The sequence below is a fragment of the Salarias fasciatus genome, chromosome 8 (genome assembly GCF_902148845.1).
Source record: "Salarias fasciatus chromosome 8, fSalaFa1.1, whole genome shotgun sequence".
NCBI lineage: Eukaryota > Metazoa > Chordata > Actinopteri > Blenniiformes > Blenniidae > Salarias > Salarias fasciatus.
This window is the reverse complement of record NC_043752.1, coordinates 8,011,739-8,026,537: the sequence shown is the minus strand read 5'-3', so window position 1 is coordinate 8,026,537 and position 14,799 is coordinate 8,011,739. Positions and strand designations below refer to the sequence as shown.

The 14,799-nt window shown below is 42.4% G+C and overlaps 1 protein-coding gene across 1 annotated transcript in view; it reads left to right on the top strand.

Moving 5' to 3' along the window:
* rab26 (RAB26, member RAS oncogene family) overlaps positions 1–14,799 on the top strand; it is a 70,336-nt gene that overhangs the window by 20,667 nt on the left and 34,870 nt on the right. The window contains exon 3 of the mRNA XM_030098488.1: positions 11,838–11,879. Within this exon, the coding sequence (XP_029954348.1) occupies positions 11,838–11,879 (42 nt within the window). The remainder of the gene's footprint in view (positions 1–11,837; positions 11,880–14,799) is intronic.

The window sequence follows — 14,799 nt, the reverse complement described above, 5'->3', positions numbered from 1 at the left end:
CGGCTGGAAGCCAAGCACTTTTGTTGTGTCTGGGAAGTTTTTTTTTCCTTATCTCGCTTCATCTTTGCCTTTTCGGACAACAGCGCTCTCACATCTGATTGGCCGAATACTTTATGTCAAGCATGGGGACCTATCATTTATTGCAGATCTTTTGGGAGTTGCATCCTATGCCTGTTGAAATACCAAAGACAAGACATTTGCAATATCATTGTGCAGCCTTATTCTATTAAATAATAGCTCTTAATTGCTGCTCATCAGTTTGAACATTCTCCCACAGTTTTAAAAGCATACAATTGAGGTTAATTGGTGACTCAAAATTATGGAAGTACTGAATATGTTGAAACGCTCCTGTTTTAAAAGCTACATATGAATATCCTCTCCCACCTGCCTGCTTGGACTTCTTAGTAACTCTATAAAAAAACATTATTGAGCATTCTCTGTGTGTGTCTGTGTACCCTGCACTGCTCCCCTTGCAAGAAAATCAACACTATCCTTTTGTGATTTTGCTGTAACATCTCGAGGAAGTGTTTTTATTTCAGCGTTAGATTTTTCCAACATTGGTGTAAATGTGTGCATGAGGCTGTCTGGTTCTCTGTGTTTCCCTTTTATGTTCTTTCATTGTAAATAATTCAGGTTTAAAGATATTAAAAAGAAGAAAATATGGAATCTTTTGAAAATGTACATGGATTTTGTAGCACTCTGAGTTCATGTTGAGTTGAATAAACCATATAGCGACTAGAAAATTACATAAGTTGTGATTTCATTAGTAAATAATTTCAAGCAATTTTAGTTTACTGTAGATGGCAAATTAAGCAACTAAAGCAAACTTGAAAGTGTTATGAGACAAAACATATCAGATGAGTTTTCATAGAGCAGAGAACCACAGGACTAAATTCTAGTGTTTTTAATACAAACTGACAAACTCACAAACTCCCCCCTGACCTGCCACCTTAAAGTGGTGGGGGAGTTTGAGTGCCCGCGTGATCCCAGGAGCTATGTTGTCCGGGGCTTTATGCCCCTGGCAGGGTCTTCCATGGCAAACAGGTCCTGGGTGATGGGCCAGACTAAGGGCAGGTCAGTAAGGGATGCCGTCAAGCTGAAAAAGGAGTCCTATCGAGCCTTGTTGGCTCATGGGACTCCCGAAACAGCTGACAGGTACCGGCAGGCCAAGCCAACTGCAGCCCGAGCGGTTGTGGAGGCAAAAACTCAGGTCTGGGGGGAGTTCGGGGAGGCCATGGAGGAGGACTATCAGTCGGCCTCGAAGAAATTCTGGCAAACCGTCCGGCGCCTCAGGAGGGGAAAGCAGGTCTCCGCCAACACTGTTTATAGTGGAGGTGGGGAGCTGCTGACCTCAACTGGGGATATCATAGGACGGTGGAAGGAATACTTCGAGGACCTCCTCAATCCCGTCGCCACGTCTTCTGTGGAGGAAGCAGAGGCTGAGGTCTCAGAGGTGGACTCGTCCATCACCCAAGCCGAAGTCACCGAGGTGGTTGGTAAGCTCCTCGGTGGCAAGGCACCAGGGGTGGATTTGCCCCGAGTACCTTAAGTCTCTGGATGTGCAGGTACTGTCTTGGTTGACACGTCTCTGCAACATCGCGTGGCGGTCAGGGACAGTACCTCTGGATTGGCACACTGGGGTGGTGGTTCCCCTTTTTAAAAAGGGGGATCGGAGGGTGTGCTCCAACTATAGGGGGATCACACTCCTCAGCCTCCCTGGGAAAGTCTATTCCAGGGTACTGGAGAGGAGGATTCGACCGATAGTCGAACCTTGGATCCAGGAGGAACAATGCGGTTTTCGTCCTGGTCGCGGAACAGTGACCAGCTCTATACCCTCCATAGGGTGCTCGAGGGTTCGTGGGAGTTCGCCCAACCAGTTCACATGTGTTTTGTGGACTTGGAGAAGGCGTTCGACCGCGTCCCTCGTGGTATCTTGTGGGGGTACTTCGGGAATACGGAGTCCGGGGCCCCTTGTTAAGGGCCGGCCGGTCTCTGTATGACCGGAGTAGGAGTCTGGTCCACATTGCTGGCAGTAAGTCGGACCTGTTCCCGGTGCATGTTGGACTCTGGCAGGGCTGCCCTTTGTCACCGGTTCTGTTCATAATCTTTATGGACAGAATTTCTAGGTGCAGCCAGGGGCCGGAGGGGGTCCGGTTCGGGGACCACAGGATTTTATCTCTGCTTTTTGCAGATGATGTTGTCCTATTGGATTCATCGAACCCGGACCTACAGCATGCACTGGGCCGGTTTGCAGCCGAGTGTGAAGCGATAGGGATGAGGATCAGCACCTCCAAATCCGAGGCCATGGTCCTCGACCGGAAGAAGGTGACTTGCCCCCTCCAGGTTGGTGGAGAGACTCTGGCCCAAGTGGAGGAGTTTAAGTATCTTGGGGTCTTGTTCACGAGTGAGGGACGGATGGAGCGTGAGATTGACAAACGGATCGGTGCAGTGATGCAGTCGTTGTATCGGTCCGTCGTGGTGATTTACCAGTCAATCTACGTTCCCACCCTTACCTATGGTCATGAACTTTAGGTCATGAACGAAAGGACAAGGTCCCGAATACAAGCGGCTGAAATGAGTTTCCTCTGTAGGGTGGCTGGGCGCTCCTTTAGAGATAGGGTGAGGAGCTCAGTCACCAGGGAGGAGCTCGGAGTAGAGCCGCTACTCCTCCACATCGAGAGGAGCCAGCTGAGGTGGCTCGGGCATCTTTTTAGGATGCGTCCTGGACGCCTTCATGGGGAGGTGTTCCGGGCATGTCCCACCGGGAGGAGACCCCGGGGAAGACCAAGGACACGCTGGAGAGACGATTCTCTCGGCTGGCTGGGGAACGCCTTGGGAGCCTCCCAGAGGAGCTGGAGGAAGTGTCTGGGGACAGGGAAGTCTGGGCATCCCTGCTGAGACTGCTGCCCCTGCGACCCGGTCCCGGATAAGCGGTAGAAAATGGATGGGTGGATGGATGACAAACTCACAAAGAAATGAGCATGTTTTAGAAGAATAATTCAAATGAAATGACTGTTTGAAGTCACAAATTACTTTTTTCCCCTCCTTAATGGCATATAAAGTTATTTATAACTTTATATGTTTATATATAAAGTTATTTCTAACTTTATATGTTGTAAATTCATTCAGAATTACAGGATTGTTTTTTTCTGTTTGTTGCGTCAGCTGAATTACAGTCTGATGGCAATTAAACTTCACTCTTAATTTGTTTCTTATTAAAGTGGAGCTGGGGGTCAAGATTTGAAATTTTTGAATATATGTTCCCTATTAGTGGAATAACAGCACCATTTATTCAAACATGAAAAACATTAAACATCACCAACTTGTGGTCAATTCAACTACATGTAAAAATAAACAACGTGTAAATGGCGCCTCAGTGGAAACGCTACGCAGACTGATGAAGTAAAGTCTCGCGTTTCAGTTGGGCCGATCTTATTGATCGGTTTCCCAGTGGCAGAGTTTCATGGTCGCTCTCCATTACTCGGGTCAGAGGACTTCCTGGTTGCTTGTCGAGCTCATTAATATTCGAAGCGGGCCCTGGCGGGCTGGCAGGTTGATTGACACACAGCTCCAGGCTGGCTGCTTCTTACGGCTGCTGCTGAATATTAATGGTCGTTTGTCAATAGCCGTGTTTGTGTTTGACTTTTAACCCACGTGGGACACGTATGAAGGTGTGTTTTGACTTTCTGTTTGGAATCGTTCGACGTGTGGAGCTGATGTTAACATTCACGTCGACTCTCCTTTATGAGTTTTGTTTGACGTGATTATCTTTGTGTGTCTGTCTTCCACTGAAAAGCTAAAAAAAAAACACTCTCTGTGTGTCACAGCCCATTCTTAAATCTTCCACTTTCATGCATCCTGGTTAGAAAATAAGGTGAAGATTGTTTTTTCCTCCAAACTGCTGACGCTGATTTCTTTTTTTAAGAGAGTTTCAGCACCAACATGGGAAATGGGCGCACATTTCTGAAAAAAACAAAACAAAACTAGAACTCCTATCATCACATCAATCGTATCAGTATTTTCTTTTAGTGTAAAAAATGGATAAATGTAGTTCTATGGAAAGTTTGTGAAAATGGATTGTGTTTGAGGAGGCTGGTCCACGTCTGGCAAGTTGATGCAACGTCTCTAACATAGTTCTGTCCCAGCAGTAAAACCTCTGTCACCATCAGTGGAGTGAAGGCCTTGCTATAGACATCCAAGCAGCAGCTTCACCATGAGCCAATAAAAAACACATCTGAGAAGCTTTTTAAAGTCTTTGTTTAAAGAGGGAAGCTTTGCAGAGTTTATCGCACTCTTTTGCTTAAAAAAAAAAAAAAAAAAATTAGATCTGATCAGTGGGAATATAAAGTCCTTGCTCAAGGGCACTTCAGTGCTAGATATTTGTATGCGGTGTTTCGACTTTTTACTGCTGGATTGTCGTTAAAGTTAAAGCTGCTAAAATGTCAGAAATGTTTTGAGGTGCTTGTCAATGACAATTTCCTTCATGTGTCATTAAATAATTGCAAATAACACTGTAGATGTTATTTTCTTCTCACTCTATGTCAGTCTAGTGTTTTGGCTTAAAAACTGTCCTGTCATAGCAGGAATTCTGGTATAAAACTAAGTGTTTTGACATGAAGCACTCGTGACAACTTAATGAATGCCAAATTAATGAATTTCAGACTCCGTTTTTAAAAAGTTGATTAAACAAAAATATTGACAGGAACTCAAACGTGTGCACTGAAGCAGGTGAAACAAATCTATTTCCAAGAAGCAAGAGCACTGTGAGGTGGTCCAGGATGGCAATGCAAATCTGTCTGATTGACATCAGGTTGAACAATCCTGACACACAAAAAGATCAGCTCCAACATTTAATAAATTCTGAGACCGTCGATCTTTTTATTGGAAATAAATTGGATCTCTTGGACTCATATCAGTGTAATCCAGTTTGGATTCGGATGGAGGCGCCTGGAGACGGGATGGCTGCTGCGTAGCGCTGTGGATTTTTCCTGTCCAACCAGAGGGCTTGTTATTGCCTGAAATACGTACAAGTTCCTCCAACAGTGTCCCCCTCAGAGACCGGAGTTTTGCAGCGTAACAGATGGCAGTTTGTTTCACTAAAGTGTTGAAGTCAGAGAGAAGAGGAGTTGCTGCAAGCCGAGATATCAAACTTGAAGAGGAAAATAACGAGTTCTCTCAATCTCACAAAGAAAGTTCTCCTTTCACACCTTTTTTTTTTTTTTTTTTTTTGCTTAGTTGGAAGTTTTTTTGCACTCCTGTGTTCTACCTTCCTGGCTTTGGTTGTCGGACAGCTCAGACAGACCTCATCAAAATATAACAGGATCGAAACAAGAATGAGAGTCTGGAAGCGAGAGGGAGAAACAGCAAGTGTGGGAAAAGTTCAGGGGGGCCGAAAGAGGGAGGGCAAGAAGAAGAGATGAGATGGGAATGGAGCCTGAGGTTAGTGGAAAATCATTACCAGTGCAGCCATGCAGATTATTGCCTAAAAGCAGGAGGAGAGTAAGAGTGTGTTGTGAGTCAGTTTAGGAGTGTATTTCCAAAGAATGGAAGCCAAATTGGCTTTCTTACAAAGTTCCCGCTTGAATTTCAGTTTGATGGATGCAGAATAAAGCCTTGTAATCTCTGATGTACACCTGGATAAATCGATCTATGTTACCCAGCATTGGGTAATCAATTCCATTGGATACTTGTGTGAGGGCTCACGTTCTGATTCCACTGAAACTAAAAGGCAATCAGAAACTGGCGTCCCTCTGGAAACAAAGCATGCTCCCAAGGTATTGTCTTCACCCACGTTCTCTGCCACCCCGAAGAGAAAACAATGAAATGGTTGGTTGTTGAGATGAGTCAGTGGAGGCTGTGAAAAGTGTGTGTTTGTGTGTGTGTGTGTGCAGCTTTGAAAACCCGAGATGACGTTCATGTGACGTGCGGTCCAATAGCATTGAACTTATGCTTCACTCTTCCCACCATGAGTCAGATGAAAGTCAACAGACGACTCCCAAGCTGGTGCAAACGTTGCGTAGTGCCGTCAAGAAAAACACTTTATCACCCGACAAAAACCTTCTCGCCTCAGGATTTACAATCCACAGTTACAGTTACTTTGTGAATCCTGCATGCAAACATTCCTCAATTTGTATTGGAGAATCTCACATGAGGAGGAAAAATTTACAACTGCGTCTTTTACTGAGGGAGTAGAACATTCATGCAACATCCCAGAAGTTTCTTCTGCAAACAGAAAATTGGCTTTAGAATTGAAATAGTTTTGATGAATTAAGAAGAAAACTCAGACTGCCAAAGACAACGACTCACACAGAAACAATTCTGAATCATTCTTCAGCAATAATGATCAGGCTTATATTTTTTCTGATCTCACCATGACTTGTGTACAAGTTAGAAATATTGAAGTTAAACTCTGGGACCGTTTTTGCATAAAGTCCTTGACTGAAAATGTAGACTGTCCACATCCTCAACGGAAAACTGAACAGCTGAAGATGAACAATTTGTGTCGCACTCGTAAATGGAAGTGATAGATAAAGAGATGAAGAATCTGTTATCATGTACACGTAACGCAGCTTTGGTCTCCAGTTATCCTACAAGTAAAGATATTTGGAAAATGCATGTTTTCATTCAGTTGACGTTTCTCCGTCATGGAATGCGTCTTGGTTTCACATCGGATCGACGGCACTCTGCAGGATGGTGTTGTGGACTCACAGTTATGTAAACACCCAGCCTACACACAGTGCTGCTAACATCTTTACTCTAGTAAAGTAAAAAAAAGAAAAGAAAAGAAAAAGAAAAAAAGCCATTAGTAAAGCTGTGAGTCACATTTCTGCCACGGTCCTGGTTCGTCTCACAGTAATCAGACTTCACCACAGGTATTTCTGCAGCCGATTTTTGGAATATAAAAAAAAAAACAACAGCAACAACAACAACATATGTAAGGTTAGAGTTGCAACAAATATCCACTGCCTGTATAAAACCATTGCTGGTTTCCTATAAATGTTAAAATCCCTGAAACATGGTGCTTCCTGGACCTCACAGGGAGACGAGACAAATGTACAGTTTGGTCAGCAGTGCTTCGATTCTTTTCTCAGCAGTGTTTTCCACTTGCTCCGTGACCTTTAATACTTGAATAAAGTACTCAATTTCTCGTTGCTGGACGCAGTTGTTAGGATAAAAAACAATCTCCTTTGAACATGTTTCGTTGCGAAGATGCAGCTGAAGTCAAATAATATATAACCTTGTGCTCTGTGTTCGTCTGAGAATTGATTTTTCGGCTAAATGAAAACTTTCATATTATACCAGCTATTATGTCCGGCTTTAAGCAGCTTGAAGGTTGGACGTGTTCCCAGCAGGCAATAGGTGAAGCACAGTGAATCACAGAGCAGCTGCGGAGAGACAGACGACCATTTTCATTCAGTCCGTAGAGCCATGTTGTGACACTGAGACACTTGGACCGTGAGAGGAAATCAGAGTGCATGGGATGCAGAACCAAGCTTGAGATGGTCTGTGTGGGGGAAACAACATGCAACCTGAAACCATGCAGTGGACTATTGGTCCCTGGAGGAGAAGTGGATAGACTCTCGATTTTTACCTCCTGATTAGTGATTTTGGAGTGGGTGAACACAAAGAGCTATTTCTGTCCAAGCTTAGGTTTTTCCTCAATGGTTCTCTGAACTCATTTGAAAGGACTCTGAGAACTCTGTTGATTCATTGAAAGATCTGCCTGGATGCCTTCTAACGGATGTACAGTTATAACTGCATACTGTGTATGTACTGTGAATTTGCTCTCAACAAGTTCATCACAAACCCAAATCTTCAAAAGCTCTGAATTCAAGCTTTCAAATTCTTCATGAATTGGCAGCAAATGGATGAATGCAGGACAGTTTGCTGATTGGATGAATTGGTTAAGCCAAAATCTACTGCCACATTACCAGAGCTGCACTGGTCCAAACTGCCTTGAACAGGATTCGTCACGCTCCTCACGTGGTCGAGTTCTGGTGTTCTGACAAAAAACAGAAAGAAAAGAAGGTTAATGGGCCTCTCTTGGTTGCAGAAAATGTTCATGTCAATTTCATTGAACTGTTTGGCAGCCATAATGGAGGGAACCTTGGGGATGAGTTCGGCAAGTAATTAAGGTTACAATGTGTGATCTTCTGCCAGCACAAATCAACGCTGGAAGACCCCCGCCAGCTTCTGTGAGCACTGCATAAGCTCGTTGTTTGTTTTCAGAGGCAGCATTCACTCTTCCCAAGCTCTTTACTGCCATCGAAATGAGGCTTCGAAGCTGGTAAGTGTTTCCCGTTTGTAAAGTAAACAAACTGTAACCCCCAGTAGTCCATGCAATATGGATGAAATGCATTCGGAATGAGAGGAAGTGCTGTATGTTGTTGAAAGGGTCGGTTTCTGAAGGTTTCCAGTGACGTGTATAAAGAATAAAGGAAACTTTCAGTGCAGGTGGTGCAGCATTAAGTGGAGACCTGTATGCTCTGTGACTAACCTAATCTTAACATTGCCAGAAGCCACTTATCAAAGTGGTCGTCCAGAGATCTGACTCAGCAGCCAATCAGCTTCGACCTGCTGGTCTGTTGAATGGAGACTAATATTTTGTATGTTGTTTATATTGGGATGCTCTTAACACGTCATAAAGGTCACTCTTCTGTATTAACTGGCTTTCTTTCATCAGCATGTGTAAATTCTCCTCTCACATAACCATCCAGGCTAATGGATAAAATATTTCTGCCATTTAGGTTTGTTGCTTTTTCTTAAGAGAGCCACATATTCTGCTGTTCAGGGTGGATCAAGTAGAATCTTTGCTTCTTTTTCTTTTTCAACCAAGTGTTTTTTTGTTCGATCTGAATGTTTTTTAGGCTGTTGTTGGTACAAGGAAAAGACTTGGTTGAGATTCACCCCATGCTCATATCTTGAACCTTAAGTGTTTGCAAACATTTATTTTGTCTCGTGTCAGGACAGCGGTTTGTTGTGAATCTGCGGATCTGTTAGGGATGCAGCAAAAGTCTGCAAGTGGCACAATATCAGATTTGCGGTTGTTATTATGCACCCAAAATATTGCAATGCTGATATTATCGCAATATCAACAACCAAAGCAATCATGATATGAATTGTATCAGATTGTATCACACAGTCTGTCAAACTCTTTGGTATTTTGTCTAAATTCTGAAAAAGTTACGTTTGTTTTTTTTTCTGTTAGTGCATCTACTGGATAATTATTCTCATTCAGAAGAGAGGGTGATCTTTTCATGAACAAATAAAGGTAATCAGGCATGTAACATAAGCTGCCATGAGATCAGGCAGGCAGGATGTAGCAAATTGCAACTGACTCGCCAGTGACAATTCGCATGTGTTAGTGCCTGCTTAATCCAACAAAATCAAGATTTTAAGACACCATTAAATAAAAAAAACTTCATTAATGATTCAATTGCAGTCCCCAGACTCTCCCAATTAACAATCTCATGACAACACAGCGCATTCCTTGTTTGTGTTCGAGACACAAAAAGACGGAATAAATGACAACTCGGATGCGGAGCTGTCCGTGGTGCTGAAACCGCTCTCTCTCGCTCTTTGTTCTTCTTCTTCTTTCTAATGAAACAATATGTGAAAGCAACAACCAAAAACAAGAAACAGGCCTATGCTCAATGCTCTACTGCACCCCTGTGCCCTGAATTAATGCCATTCACATGGTTATCCAACTGAATAAGACTACCAGCACAGGAGAGCGAGAGAGAGAGAGTGAGTTTAGACTGACTTTGTTTGAAGAAGTCCATGCATCTGTCCTTCTTGACAAAGTTGTTGATCACAGCATCTCCACCAGTGCCGTGGTTGCTGGAATGTGCAACGCCAGCTTCAAGAGGTTTGTTGCCTCTGGAACAGCGTGTTCAAGGTCATAATCATGGAAGCAAGCAGTTCATTAGGTGATTTATTTTTGATCATCTGTGAGCCATACAGTCCAATGAGGTCGGCCTTTTAGCCTCACAAAATCAAAATGCTTGCTGAATTTAGCGAGGCTCTGCAGTTTTGTCAAAATTGGCTGACAGTTCATCTTTTTTTTTTTTTTTACAGTTAACTTAAGTCAGAAAATTAAGTTCTTAAAGCTTGGCTCCATTTACAAGTTGATCTAGTTGCTCGTGTGAAAGTAACCAGAGTGAAAGTATTGCACAGGTGAGCACAGGTACCCTTGTTACGCAGGCAGTGTTGGCAGAAAATGTACAATTTTCCCCAAGGTACATACCAAAACGATCAATAAAGATCTATCTCGTGAAAATTATTACCTATCAGAGCATAACAGTGCACTCTTCTCTGTGATTTTATGGTCCTTTTTAAACCAGACTAACCATGTATGTAGTTTATTTGATCACGAAATATCTGTTGACGTTGAGGATTTCATTTTTTTAAATATTGTCTCTTGATTGGACGTCAGTTACCCAGAACAAGTGATGGCTTAGAGCTTGGAGAAATTGACTTGGGATTGCAACTTCTTCCTCTTTTGTCCAAAAAGAATGTCACTTTACCTCTCTTGGTATTTGTGAAGTTTTTCTTATATAAAGTGAAGCCTTCCAATGGTTTGAAAGCCACACGCTCATTCCAGCCCATCGGACTCATGGTCATATAAAGACAATGCCATTTGTGGATTTGTTCATGCCAAACAACCACCGCCAACTTATTTGTTATGGTTTTTCGATTCCCATGTGTATTACTGAAATATAACCTTCTGGATGAATATCTTCCCAGCCAGCCTTCTTGTGGAGTGTTTCTTGACCTTGAGCTAGAAAACAAACACACCTTTAATACAACCTTTCCTCTTTATTCCCTGAGTTTGAAATCCCCTGTCAGGCTTTGACAGGGTTGGTGAAAATGGAGAAACTTCTTGAAGGCATCTTCTTTTTTTTCTCATTTCAGAACGGTCTAAGTCTCGCAGTAACTCGCTGTGTAAATAGTTTTTCTTGTTTTGGTTGCAGAAATAGAACTCCAGCTGCTTGAGCCTGTGCAGCAGGAAAACCCCTCGGAGGTTTCACCCTGCAGAGACCTCAGAGCGCGTCAGTGAATATCAAGTTTTGTTGGCTCATCATCGGAGCCAGGGCAGAGTGTGAGCGCACGTTGCATTTGCATGCAGAAACTCCACCGGCACGTTTCTTTCTCCCCCTTGGTCCTGGAGGGAGGGGCAGGCTGTTCGGGATGACTCCGAGTACGGAGCAAATGTATAAAGTTTAAGGAGATCATCATCAAAGTTCAAGCATTGCACCGGCTGCATAGCAAGCAGTTCGCTGGGAGGCAGTTTGATTTGATAGATCTCATATGCATAATTAGAACGACAAGATGTGTTTGCAATCGGGAGGAAACTAAAACTGATCTACTGTGTGTTTTTTATAGAGTGAGGCATGCAGGAATTGGCCAGATATACAGCATCATCATAAAATTTTGTGTTCTTACAGAACAAAACCCAAACATCTTATCTGGCAGTATCAGTGAAGGGCTTCGTGTGTGTGCGTGCCCTGTGCTAAATCAGCTGGACAGCCGAGGTGTTGCTACATGACGCAACCTGCTGAAACTCAGGCATTCATCCTGACTAAAGGTGTGTGGTTTGCAACACAGTGCTGACGACGCCACTGCAGTGTGAATATCTGTTGTTGGAGCAGAGGCCACATCCTCGTTGCACCTGGTGTGAATCTCACCAGAATAAAATCAGCCTCCACATGTTTACCTGGATTTACACACGAAACCTCCAGCTGAAAATGTGATTTCATGAGATCCTAATTCCTCAGAGTTGTCTTTCAGGGTTTATTTTTAATGTTTAAACATTGTTTTATTCATTTTTCTTCCAGAATAAAGTCATGACCATCGATGCTGTTAAAGTCAAGCTGCAGGTAAGACCAGCATTTCCAAATACCTCTGTCTATTTGCATTGAATGATAACAACCTTTTGAATGGCTGTGGTTGGTTTTTATCAATCCAGATACACAATGGTAGACAGTTTCTAACTCCAAGATCGCTCAATAGACATTTATCAGTGATGCTATATATGAAGGCTGGAGACTGTTTACATTTTGCATTTAGTATCATGAATAGGAACCATAAACTGTCACTCACTGGTTTTCCCGCACAATGGCCCAGTTCGATCACTGGTTTTAATTTGAGATTACAGAAACACACGTTTCTTACACAAATTATTTCATAACAACTTGTTCAATTGTGACAATTCAACAAAACCACTCGGCTATCTATATTTTACAATATTTAATACAATTTGAACACCTAAGTTGCTTTCGTAGTCAGACTTGAACTCATGTCTTCTTTCAACCAACTCTCCCCTCGGAAATGAAGTTTCACCCAACCACAAACAAGTTGCTCTAAATCCTTCTTTTTGACCCCAACAATGAAATTGGGATTGATAGAAGACCAAAACTGGCCATTGCACTGAACTGAAAACACTGAAATTCCCTGTTGTAGAACTCTGAAATGCTCCAAGGTCTTATTTCTTCCCATACAGACCGTATGAGTGTGTTCTTTTTTTTTCTCAACAAATCCCCAGCAAGACTTTTTCATGGTGTAAATACCACCCATGTGTCTTCATTGCCTGCCGAGCGAGGGTGAAGCAGTGCAAACGATGACTTAATGAGGGCTCGCTTAATCTCAATCAGTCAATTAGCCTCCTGCTCCGCCTGAGCGAAGACACTGGAGGGAATAGCGGCCTCTCCATCAGATTACCACGCCTGGACGTTATCAGCAAGAGACACGGGCCGGCTGAAGTGCAGACGAGTCCGTGTTGTGTTAAAAAAAAGAAGAAAACATTAGGTACTGTCTGATGAGTTTTACACCTCAATTACACAACGCCTCCGCGCTCTGGCCCCCGACTTTCCCTTTTCCAATCGATCTGAGTTCATCCATTAGTCGCCGTGTCAAATATGATATTTCAGAGGCAATCTCTAAAACGGGTGTAATGAAACTTGCAGGCACCTTTGTACTTTTTGCCCTCGGAATGCGTGTACCACTTAATGGCATAATTAGTGCATCACAGTATAAAGGGAGAATGTCACCGCACGATCGTGTCGACGGCGTTGCTTCAAAGATCGACTGTTCCTCTGTGGTTTAAAAAGCCATCAGAAAATAAATGTCAGATTTCTGTTGTCATGTTTTTTTAATCCTGCCACATCATGAGATACATTAAATTCACTGCTGCACTGTTACAAATAACTGGAAACGCACTGCTGCTCAACGTAGAGATGTGAAGGTTACTTCAAAATCATTAACTGTGTCACACTAAGTCATCTTAATCTGCGTTTTTAAACATATTGACTTCTTTCACAGATCTCAGAGCAACAGAAGAAATTTCAGATGTTATGGAGCAGGAGACTAACTCTAAGATTCTTTCATGTGAAAACAGAGCAAAGTACATGAATGTTTCAAGAATCAGACACCAAGAATGAAAAGTTATATCGAGAACTGGAAAAATGCATGTAGTGCTGTTTGATTGCTTGCATTTGCATGTGTCCCTTAAAGACTTGGTGTGTTGACAGGTCTCCTTTAGTAAGAATTGATTGGAGGAGAAAGTAAATTAGAAGAGTAAATATAAAGTAAAACATGTTGTAACATAATGTGAAATAAAACCTTGCTTCCCCTGCAAGATGACAAGATTACAACCAACATGTTTAACAGTCTATTTAATCAAGTAAGAGCCGGACCGCCACCCACTAACTGCCCTTTAAGTTCCACCCTGCCTTGGACTGCATGCATTTTATCAACATCTGTGATTTTAACCACATCACCTATTTTTAAAAATCCATCCAAACTCCATCAAACTCTAAATTGTACTTTGTACACAAAGGTTAAACTTTTCCACTCAGAATCAGAAAGAAAATGCAGCAATTCATAAACAGTCAAACTGTTTCCGTTTCAAAATGTGTCAACTTCTCGCAACTTTAGAAAATCAGCATTTAGGAGCTTCAGAATTTAACAGAATCTGGTTTTTGACCTCAGGTTCACATCGTTTTTGTCTCTGCCAGCTCCTGAGGGGAATATTTATCTTTTCAGCAGTGAAATGCTGCATTTATTCACTGTCTTTAACAGTCGGCTTTATTTCCTCATGCAAACGGGATTTATCTGGGCGGTTTGAATGAAACAGCTGCCCGAGACATCTGAAAACTCATGAGAGCCAAAAGAACGAAACACAAAGTCACATTGTGTGAATCCTGAGCTTTTAAACAAGCAAGAAGAGCTGAGAGCAACCATGAAAGTTGGTGGGAAAGAATAACTCTGAGTGAGTTCTTCACAGTAATTCCACTTCTTTCATTACTGACATGAAGACACTGAGAAAAAAACAATTGAATCCAAGCTCAATGAATGAAGTGAAACACTGGAGCTGTAGTGCTATAATTAAGAGATGTATTGTAAAAGTGTGCTTATAGATTCAATTAAATTGGATTCCATTAATTTAAATGGAAAAAGGGAATTAGAATGTGTTTACTGAATAAAGAAAAAGCTTTGCAAGAGCTACGTTAACATCAGCAACACGTTGGAAAGTCTTGATTGTTATTTTCTGTCTTATAACTCTGCAGATGTCATATCTAAATAAAACAGTTTGTCTGTGTCCTGTTGCTATTTGTTATTTGGAACCTGAACATGGTGCAAAGAAAATTCCGGCAGTTTGCCCGCAGACATGAACTGATTAGGATTTCTGACACGTTCAACAAAACAATCATGAAGTCTAGAAAGATGTAAAAACGTGGTATTCTGTTTGGTTGCATCCTGAACAGATGCAACACACGCTCTTTTTTAAGGAGTTGATAA